This window comes from Alligator sinensis, unplaced genomic scaffold (genome assembly GCF_000455745.1).
Source record: "Alligator sinensis unplaced genomic scaffold, ASM45574v1 scaffold781_1, whole genome shotgun sequence".
NCBI classification, from domain to species: domain Eukaryota; kingdom Metazoa; phylum Chordata; order Crocodylia; family Alligatoridae; genus Alligator; species Alligator sinensis.
Window position 1 is genome coordinate 5867431 of NW_005841845.1, and position 10303 is coordinate 5877733.

The following is a 10303-nucleotide window of genomic DNA, read 5'->3' on the forward strand; positions in this document are numbered from 1 at the left end:
AGCTAGCAGAGAGCAGATTTAGACTGGACATTAGGAAGAACTTCTTCACAGTTCGAGTGGCCAAGGTCTGGAACGGGCTCCCAAGGGAGGTGGTGCTCTCCCCTACCCTGGGGGTCTTCAAGAGGAGGTTGGATATGCATCTAGCTGGGGTCATCTAGACCCAGCACTCTGTCCTGCCTATGCAGGGGGTCGGACTCGATGATCTATTGAGGTCCCTTCCGACCCTAACATCTATGAGTCTATAAGAGGACCATGCCCCCTCATCTCTGCTCTCCACATCCCGATGGGAATGCTTGGCTCTGTTAGCACCCCCACCCCTCTAGGCACTGATCACAGACACACTAAAGACTCCTTTCTCCAACAGGAGAATGGCGCATTGCCAAGCACAGGAGGGCAGAGCCAGCGCTGCAGCAACCAGGTCCCTGCCAGGAGCATGACCCTGACTCCGATGCCATTGGGACAGGTGCGTGGGCAAAGAATGCAGCACTCCCCTGAACATCACAAGCCAGAAGAGCAGGGATGGGCTGAGAGGGGCAGCAGCCAAGGGGGGGCTGCAGCCGAAGATTCGCCTGGATGTTCCTGGCTGCTCGGTCCCTTTAACCGTGCAGCCGCTCGAGCAGACAGAGTCCACTGCCCTTGGCACCCCTGAAGCGCTTGACTCTGGCCCTGTCTACAGGGGTACAGGCCAAAGAGCCCCCTGTGCCCTGCTAAAGACTCAGGGACTGACTGCAGGGAGGGGAGAGTGACCTGGGAGCAGCATGGGGTCTCTGCCTGGTAGATCCTTGACCTCTTTCTCCCGGGGCCCGGCTTGATTTGCGGGGCGAGCGGGGGTGGTGGGGGGCAGCACAGCAGTGAGAGGGTGATGAGGGCGATGGGGGGTGGTGGTAGCACATGCATATAGGGCAGTGGTGAGCCCAGGCGAACAGCAGCAGCACACGTGTAGAGCAGTGGAAGGTGCACACTAGTGGTGGCAGGACACATGTAGGGCAGTGGCAGGCAGCACACACGTGTAGGGCAGTGGTGGGTATGGGCAGCACTCGCATGTTGGGCAGTGGCAGGCACAGGTGAGTGGTGGTGGCACACGCACATAGGGCAGTGATGGGCCCAGGCCAGTGGAGGTGGCATGTGTGTAGGGCAGTGGCGGACACAGGTGAGTGGTGGCAGCACATGTGTGTAGGGCAGTGGCAGACACAGTGGCACGTGTGTAGGGCAGTGATGGGCACAGGCGAGTAGTGGTGGCACATGCATGTTGGGCAGTGGCAGGGGCAGGTGATTGGCAGTAGCACATGCATATAGGGCAGTGGTGGACGCAGGTGAGCGGCAGGCTGGGTGCTCAGACAGGCTTCCTCCGGCAGAGCAGGGCATGGGGAGGCAGGGTGCCACCTGCACAAGAGGAAGCAGGGCCCATCGCTGCAGCCATGGCTGGAAACCGCAGGAGCCAAAGTCACTGGGGGTGCTTGTACACTAATTATGAGCATTAAATGCGTTACATGCAAAGTAGTAATGTCAATCGTTGTGATACATTACCAGAGTGAAATAAACCCAGAGAATATCTTTAGCTAGAAAAACCCGATAATGTGTACAAGCGCCCTGGCAGACGCTTCCCTTGCTCTGCCGCCCCATCAGGGGAGGGGAACTCTGGGCCTCCCTCCCTGCACTCTGGGGGGGGCACGGCTTGGGGTCAGTACTGTCCCCTGGCTCCCCGCAGCTGCTCCATCACACACCTGTACCGGGCTGGGGCCATGGCAGGGCAGGCGCCTGGGCCTCGGCCTGGGCGTTCCTAGAGTCTGTGAAGGCTGAGGCCATCCTGCCGCGGAGAGCCAGCACTGGGGCGGGTGGGGGGGGAGGAAACTGCCCTATTGTTCAGGACTGCCTCTCGCTTCCTGCCAGACGGCTGGAGGAGCCTCCTACCCCTGAGACCTAACCAAGTCTGACGCACCCATGGGCTACGTCCCCGCCGGCTTCCCTGCCCCCAGGGCTCCTACTGCCCCAGGGCCCCCGCGGAGCTCAGCTGCCCAGGCAGACCCCAGCTGTGGCCACAGACCCAGTGTTTTCTGACCCAAGCCTCCCGGGTCTGACAGACCTCTGCAGCTTCTGGGTCCCCGGGGCCAGGGCAGAGGTGCACAGCCCCTGGGCAAAGCCAAAGGGCAGCCTCTGGCATGAAGCCAACGAGCATCAATGCTACTGGCCAGCAGCAGGGCAGGACCCCCGGTCCCTGGGAACAGAGGCAGAATCAGACCAATCCCAAACGGAAGACAAGAAACAAGTAACGCTTCTAGCAAACCAGGCACTCGGTCCAGCTGGGATCCGTGACCAGACTGGGCCTGGAGTCGTGGGACAGTGGCACAGAGGTGGGGGGCCTGGCCCTGCTGCTACTGCAGCTCCCACAAGGGCTGCTCTACCCTAGCTCTCCCGCCATGGGCCCGGGTCAGGCGGCAGTGGGCCTGAGCCCCCAGGGACATGTGCCCGCTGCCACCAGCCTGAGCGCATGGAAGCTGAGACCCACTGCCACCGTGCGTCCTGGGGCACACTGGCCAGTGCTCGCCTGATCCTGACGGACCCGCGCAGCTGCACGTGGCACTCTCCTCGAGACGCTACTGCAGCAGCAAATCGCACACTCCCTGCCCCACATGCTCATGGCCCTGCTCCCTCCAGCTGCACGTTGTCCAAACAGCAGCCGCCCAGCAGCCGTATGGCCACAGCACAGCACACAGGGCCAGAACCGCACACCCAGGGTACATGCGTGGCACACTGGCACGACAGCCACATCCACGCACATACTCCCCCTGCACGTCTGTGACCTGGCACAGCTGCCAGAACTGCCTTTCGGGACACCAGCTCACCAGCCCAGGCTCCCTGGGGACCAGCCAAGAGCCGGGCTGGCTGCTCCCCCATGGAGCCCACCAGACCTGCCTAGCCTGTGCTCATGCCCAGAGTATAGGGCCAAGGAGCCCAGGGAGGCGGAAGCCAGTTAATCTGTAACCAGCTCCTTCACCTTTCACCTCTTTCTTCCCCACTCTCAACTTCCTGGGACTCCACCTTCCGCCCCAGGCAGAGGCAGGACGGAGCCAGAGGGAGCAGGTGCCAGGCGCTGCGGCAGGTAACTCTGCGAGGGGGAGGCAGAGGAGGGCAGCGGGAGGCAGCAGGGGCTGGGAAGCTCCTCTCCTCTCCTCTCCTCTTGGTGTTCTGCCCTAATGGCCTCTTTGGAGGAGGGGCAGGGCTGGGACTCGTGTGACAGTGACCTGGGCACCAGGCCGATGCCAGACAGCTGGTTGCACCCCACCCCAGCCTGTGCAAACTGGAGGAACGAGCTGGGCTGACAGGCAGCATCCAGCAGCTCTGGCACTGGGCCCTGCATGGCAGGACCAGGCTGGCGCGGTGGGAGCCCATGCAGGGAGCCTGGCTGCCCTCCCACCTGGGAGCTGAGCATGGCCCACAGCACCTCCGACACAGGGTACCCCGTCACTCTACGCACGTCCCTCGGTCCTGCCAGGTGTCCGGGCTCCAGTATCACCTGAGACCCGGGCTTACACTGCCGCGTTCTCCCGGGATCCCCCATAAGCAGGAGGACAAGGCCTGCAGAACTGCCCTGCCCCATGGCTGGGGCGCTGGTCCCTGCTGTGCTGGCAGCTGAGGCCTTTGCAGGGAGAGAACCGTAGCCTGGCTCGCTGGCAGCGCGCCAGCTGGCAGGGCCCTGCCGCTTGTGCACTCGGCGTCTTTGGAGGCCCTGACCGCACCTGCGCCTGGATGCTGCAGCCAGTGTCAGCCCCAGCACGAGGTGGGGAGAGAGGGGCCTGGCGCAGGTGGGGGCAAGCCCAGGCACTGCAGAGCACTCTCTCCAGAGCATGAAGGGAGCATGTCCCCAGGGTTTGGGGATGGTTGGCACTGACAGACCCCCTCAACCTTGCTCCACCCCCCTCCTTCCCCAGCACATTCATAAAGCCAGTGCTGACAGACCCCCCTGCTATGCCCTGCTCTCTGCCATCCATTCCTGATCCTTTCCCCTGCACTTATGGTTGTGGCGCACTGCCCAGAGTGCCACCCTCCCTGAGGCCTGGGAGCCCTGCATGTGCTCATCCCCCCCGTGCAGACATGGAGGCAGGGTAGAGGGGTGTGCACCTGGGCAAGGTCACCCCAAGTTGGAATTGGAGGGCATGGCACCCTTGAGCTCAGTCCCAGGTGCAGATCAGGCCCCACTGCTTCTCTTGAGCTGCTCCTTGCCTCAACCCCCACCCCCTGCACTGCCACTGCATCCTTGCTGCTGTTCATTACCATGGGTGCCGACCCCTCCTGCATCACACCCGCCTCCTAGCCAGGCAGTGCCGGCAGGCTCTGTGCCAACCCACCTCTCTGTTGTGCAGCTTCACGGAGCCCCATGGCAGGTGTCTGGTTCCTGTGGGTCTGCGGCCTCCTCTGCACCTGGGCCCTGGCAGTAGGACACCCCTGCCACGTTGGCAGCCAGGTGGGTAGGGGGCATGTACCTGTGCAGGGGGAGGGTGCAAAAACCCCAAGGCCTGGTCCAAAGCACTGTGTGCAGAATGGTGACCGCAGCCAGCTCCAAGCAGGGCTTGTAGGGCACTGCTGTAACAGATCCCACTAATAACAGCACCAACGACCCACAGCAAGGGGGTCAGGGGAGACTAGAGCGGGACAGCAGGCAGGGGAGGGGCCCCCAAGCCCCAGGCACAAAGTCACACGTACCCAGGCCAGGAGGGCTGCTGGGCTGGATTTGCCTCTGGGGTTCCTACAGGGAGCCTGGCACTTTTGCTCTGGCTCAGCTGCTGGATGACGTTCTGGAGCCTGGGGGCAGGAGGCCAGAAGAGAGGCTTGTGCCAGCCACGGCAGCCCAAGTGCTGGCAGCCAGGAGTCACCCAGCTATACCAGCATCAGTATCACAACCCCGGCTGGTGCTCCCAAGAACAGAGAGAGGAGTGTGGGCCAGCAGGCCCCACCTGGCAAGTGTAGACACCGCCCCAGCAGGACACAGGCCAGGCTGACCCCGCCTTGCCTGCACGGTGCCCTGGGAGGGGCCCTCCCCAGAGCCTTCCCATCCGGCCCAACCGCTCCCATGGCCTCTGACTCAGAAACAAGCATCACGTGTGCGCCAGCCACTCTGCAACAAGCCCAGGGCGGGAGGGAGATGGGAACAGAGTGCTCAGCTGGCACAGGACCTGCACCAGTGCCGAACAGAGCAGAAGAATCACTGCCCTTGGTTTGCAAGTGAGACTCCTGTCGATGCACTCTGGTTGATGTTAATACAACCCAGGAGACTGCTGGGGGGGGTTTCCAGCAAGAGCACTCTGTTGGCTTGTATTCAGGCTATGGTCTACTGGAACCCCCAAGCCCTTCTCTACAGTACTACAGCCTGGCCAGTCATTCCCAGCCTGTATTGTGCATGTGATTATTTCATCCCAAGTGTAGGACTGAGCACTCGTTCCTGTTGAATCTCATCTGGTTGATTGCATGCCATTTCACCAGGCTATCCTGGTCATTCTGGATGCTCGTCCTGCGCTACGCAGTGTCTGGAGTACACTCCACCCAGCCTGGTGTCATTACAAATTTGCTAAGCGTGCACTCAATCCCATCATCCGAGTCATTAATGAAGATGTTGCATGATCCCAAGCCCAAAACAGATCCCTGGAAAACCCCACTTGATACCTCTTTGCAACTAGGCATGGACCTATCAATGACTATTCCTTGAGTACAATGATACAACCAGTTACAGTACTTCCATCTAGTTTGTATTTCCTTACAGTCAGAATGCCATGGGAGAGAGTGTCAACAAGCCTTACTAAAATCAATGCTTATGACATCCACTGCTCTCCCCCTGCCTTCCCCAACCACAGAGCCTGTCACCTTATTGTTGTTGGAAAGCAGGTTGGTCAGGCATGACTTGCTCCTGGTGAATCCAGGCTGGCTGCTACTGATCACCTGGTTCTCCTGTAGGTGTTTAACAATTTTTTCCTGGTGTGCCCATGTGATACTTTTATACTCTTCCCGAGTACTATGACCAAGCATCCACTTTTTTGTAGAATTCCTTTTTCATTTTCGGCTCATTGAAGAGATTGCTGTGTAGCCAGGTTGGTCTCCCACGGCACTTCCCACTCTTCTGTTGCATTGGCACAGATTGCTCCTGAGCCCTTAAAGTGCAGTCAGCTCTCCTGAACTCCTCCTCGCCTCCAACTCCCCTCCAACAAAGTGCTGAGGGAACTAGCAGAGGTCATTGCGGGATCCTGTCACGGCTTTACAAGCACTCGTGGTGCTCTGGCGAGGTGCCAGAGGACTGGAAAAGGGCCAATGTGGATCCCATTTTCAAAAAAGGGAGGAAGGAGGACCCAGGAAACTATAGGCCAGTTAGTCTTACCTGGATCCTGGGTAAGCTTTTTGAGAGAGTTATGCTGGTGCATGTCCGCGAGGGTCCGGCAGGGGAGGTGATGCTCAGGGGCAACCAACACAGGTTCATTCGAGGCAGGTCCTGTCAGACCAACATAGTGGCCTTCTACGACCAGGTCACAACATCCTTAGATGCAGGGGTAGCAGTGGACGTAGTCTTTCTGGACTTCAGGAAGGCCTTCGACACCGTCTCTCACCCCATTCTCATTAAAAAACTCGGGGACTGTGGCATCGACACCTACACAGTGAGATGGGTCGCTAACTGGCTGGAGGGCCGCACCCAGAGAGTGGTGGTGGACGGGTCATTCTCGACCTGGAGGGCTGTGGGCAGTGGGGTCCCCCAGGCCTCGGTCCTCGGACCCGCGCTGTTCAACATCTTCATCAGTGACTTGGACGAGGGGGTAAAAAGCACCCTGTTCAATTTGCAGACGACACTAAGATGTAGGGGGATGTGAGCATGCTAGAAGGGAGGGACAGGCTGCAATCGGACCTAGACAGGTTACAGGGGGGGGCAGATGAGAACAGGATGGGTTTCAACACTGACAAGTGCAGGGTGCTGCACCTGGGGAGGAAGAACCAGCAGCAGACCTACAGGCTGGGGAACTCCCTTCTTGTCAGTGCAGAGGTAGAAAAGGATCTTGGAGTCATTATTGATGCCACAATGAACATGGGCCGACAGTGTGGGGACACGCTCAGGAAGGCCAACCGCACCTTGTTGTGCATCCACAGGTGCATCTCGAGCAGGGCCAAGGAGGTGATCCTCCCCCTCTATGCAACACTGGTCAGGCCGCAGCTGGAGTACTGCATCCAGGTCTGGGTGCCGCACTTCAGGAGGGATGTGAACAGCGCGGAGAGGGTCCAGAGGAGGCCACCTGCATGGTCAGGGGGCAGCAGGGCAGGCCCTACGAGGAGAGGCGACGGGACCTGAACCTGTTCAGCCTCCACAAGAGAAGGCTGAGAGGGGATCTAGTGGCCTGCTATAAACTAGTCAGAGGGGACCAGCAGGCATTGGGGGAGTCCCTGTTCCCCCGAGCACTCCCAGGAGTGACCTGTCCTTTCTGGTTCATGCCTAGCTCTGGCAGGCTGCTCTGAGATGGAGCAGCTGTGGGTCTTTGCGTGGCTTGTGCTGACACTAGATACCGCACTGGGACAGTTCTTGCTGGGACCTGCCAGCAGCCCCTGGGCGCTGTGTCTACAGGTGCTGCTTTTCTCTAGAACCCTGCAAAGAGCAATTAATGAATCAATTAGGTAACGAGGCTTGTACCCCTGGGGAGCCTGGCTCTTGGGGATGCTGGAGGGAGGCTGCACCCCTCACATGATGATACTGTTTCTCCAGGGCTGGGCTGACTGCAGCGGCAACAGCCTGCTCCGCGCTCCTGACGCTCTCCTCCGGAACATCACCGGCCTGGACCTTTCCCGCAACTCCCTGGTGGTGCCCAAACATGGGGCCCTGCTGAATGGCTTCCCCGCCTTGCGCTCCCTCAACCTGTCTAGCAACCCTCTCTTCACGCTCTACCCAGCCACCTTCTCTGGCCTCGGGGCACTGCGCCTGCTGGACTTGAGCCACTGTGGCCTTGCCCACCTTCACCCTGCAGCCCTCCAGGGCCTAGGGAACCTGCACACGCTGCTCCTGTGGGGCAACTGGCTCCGGGCCCTGGAGGTGTCCATGATCCCAGCTCATGGGGTCCTCTCGCACCTGGACCTGCGCAACAACCAGCTGGCCTATGCTGCTGGCCCTGTCCTGCAGCGGATGGGAGGAATTCTGCGGGTCCAGCTGCAGGGCAACCCCTGGGCCTGCAACTGCTCTGCCTCTGTGCTCCAGCAGTGGCTGCTGCAGAGGCAAGGTGAGGAAGGGTCATGGGTCGGGGCTGGGGTGGGTGGATTCACCAAGTCTTCCTCCCAGGGAGTGGGGAGGACTCGGTGCCTTGGGATGGGACTTTGGGCAGGGGCATCCCACCACCTGCCCCGGTAGCTGGAGCAGAAGGGAACAGGCCGGGGGCAGGGAGCACCACGCACATGCTGCTCCGTTCTTCACATACTTGGGACCGGGGAGGGGAGGGCCGGGCCGGGCCCAGGGCTGAGGCCCCCGCACTGAGACAGGTTCTTTCCCCCAGCTGCGCAGGTCCTGTGCGCCTCACCCCCTGCACTCCGGGGCCAGGACATCAAGACCCTGACCTCCCAGGACCTGGGCTGCAGGGGACAGCGGCGGCTCCCCCGCGCGGGGCCCTCGACTAGCACACAGCCGCTGCCCACGGCAGCTGGGAATGACAGTGAGTTGTGAAGCTATGGGGTGGGATTCCCCTCTCCCCCACAGCATCCACTGCCCCCAAAGCTCAGACCCATCAGTCCTTCACTGAGGTCTGAATCCCTGTCTGGTGCTGCCCTGGTGGCTATGCCACCAGGGCATTGCAGCGATGGCACAAGCCTGGCAGCTGCATGCCCCATGCAACCCCTGCCTGGCACCTGGGCAGGCTGCGCGGGTTGTTCTGCACTGGGCCAGCCACAGCAGCATTCTCCCAGCTGAGAGCAGGGGCTGGTGCTGGCGGTGCCTGTAGTGTCACCACGTGCTCCACAGCACAGTCCTCAAGCCATGTGCCACAGGCACCCCCAGCTCCCATCAGACTGAGCCAGCTAACCCCACGTGGCACCGGGCAATAAACCCGAGCCCAAAGGTCGAGGACGCAGCCTCCCAGCTCCTTCCTGAGCTACCAGCTCCTGCTGCAGGAACCCCAGTGCCAAGTCAGCTGTCAGTCCCTTCCCCTCCCACCAGTGCACCAGCCACCCCCACTCCGTCTAGCTGTCAAACTTGTGGGTTGGTCCCAGATGGCCAGAGGATTTCAAGGGTTCAGTCACTACCCAGGCCCCTGCACTGAGCCCCACCGTTGTGCTGTCCCCACACAGCCCCTGCCCTGCACAGAGCAGACGGGAAGCAGCACCGCTCTGCTCTGCACTGCTCACGGGACATGGAGCTAAGCACTCACCTGTGCGCGCGGGGGCGGAGGGGGGAGAGTGCAGCTCCACAGCATCTTCTGTCTGTCTTCTGCCCAGCAGCCACCACACCGCTGGTAGGGAAGGGGGGCAACAGCTGGCCATACCTTGTTGGCTTCATCCTGTGCGCCATCGGCATCTCTATCCTGATCGCACTGGCGGCCAAGTGCAAACTCTTCCACAAGAACTTTGCCAGCTACCGCCACCGACCGCTGCCCGATACCAGCTCAGTGGTGAATGGCCCGGCCGAGGAGAGTGCAGCCTGGGAGGAGAACCGGCCCGGGCCCATCGGAAGGCTGCAGCCAGAGGAGGACGATGGCTTCATCGAGGATAACTACATCCAGCCCAGCGAGCAGCTGCAGGAAGAGGAGGACATGGAGCTGCACTTCTCCCTCTGAAGCTGGGGTCTGCCCAGCTTCTCCTCTGCCCTCTGGGGCCATAGCCTTCACCTTCTGCCCTCCCACTCCTCCTCCCAGGCTGGGGCCTTTGCCTCCTGCCTCCCCACCCAGACTCCCCTGCATCCTTTGAGGCTGGGACTTCTGCCCTGCGGGCCCCTCCTCATCCCAGAGGCTGTGGCATCCCAGCACCCCCTCCTCACCAGCCCATGCCCTTGTTCCTGCTTTGCTCCTCCTGTTTAAGTGGGGCCAGGAGACCTGGAAGAAGATGGAGCCAAGAGGCACGCAAGGAAGGGGCTGCCTAGGCAGAGCGGGCAGGGACTGCCTAGGAAGAGCAGAGTGGTGAGGGCACAGTGAAGAGGCTGCCCTTGCCAGGAAGCTGTGCGGGCCTTTCTCCCAGGGGTGTGCAGGCCCAGATCACTGGGGGCCTGTGTGTGGCACTGACAGCAAACAGCCCCACCCTGTCCTGTGTGTCTCTGCGTCAACACTGGTGACACCAGGGGAACCCAGCCCCACGCTGCTGCTGC

The 10303-nt window shown here is 61.0% G+C and overlaps 1 protein-coding gene across 1 annotated transcript; it reads left to right on the forward strand.

The window, feature by feature from the left end:
* The first annotated feature begins 364 nt into the window (after positions 1–364).
* CUNH1orf210 (chromosome unknown C1orf210 homolog) lies at positions 365–10084 on the forward strand. Its single transcript, XM_014521185.2, has 6 exons — positions 365–463; positions 3052–3100; positions 4362–4462; positions 7730–8237; positions 8508–8663; positions 9442–10084. Exons 1-6 carry the CDS (start codon positions 434–436, stop codon positions 9777–9779), a joined length of 1182 nt encoding a protein of 393 aa, XP_014376671.2. The 5' UTR covers positions 365–433; the 3' UTR covers positions 9780–10084.
* Positions 10085–10303: the final 219 nt, after the last annotated feature.

Bases quoted from the DNA above. Each gene is read 5' to 3' on its own strand.
- CUNH1orf210 (XM_014521185.2), top strand. From the start codon at position 434: ATGACCCTGACTCCGATGCCATTGGGACAG. The intron at 8,238-8,507 runs GTGAGGAAGGGT...TCTTTCCCCCAG, and splicing joins GTGGCTGCTGCAGAGGCAAG to CTGCGCAGGTCCTGTGCGCC. The intron at 8,664-9,441 runs GTGAGTTGTGAA...TCTTCTGCCCAG, and splicing joins CACGGCAGCTGGGAATGACA to CAGCCACCACACCGCTGGTA.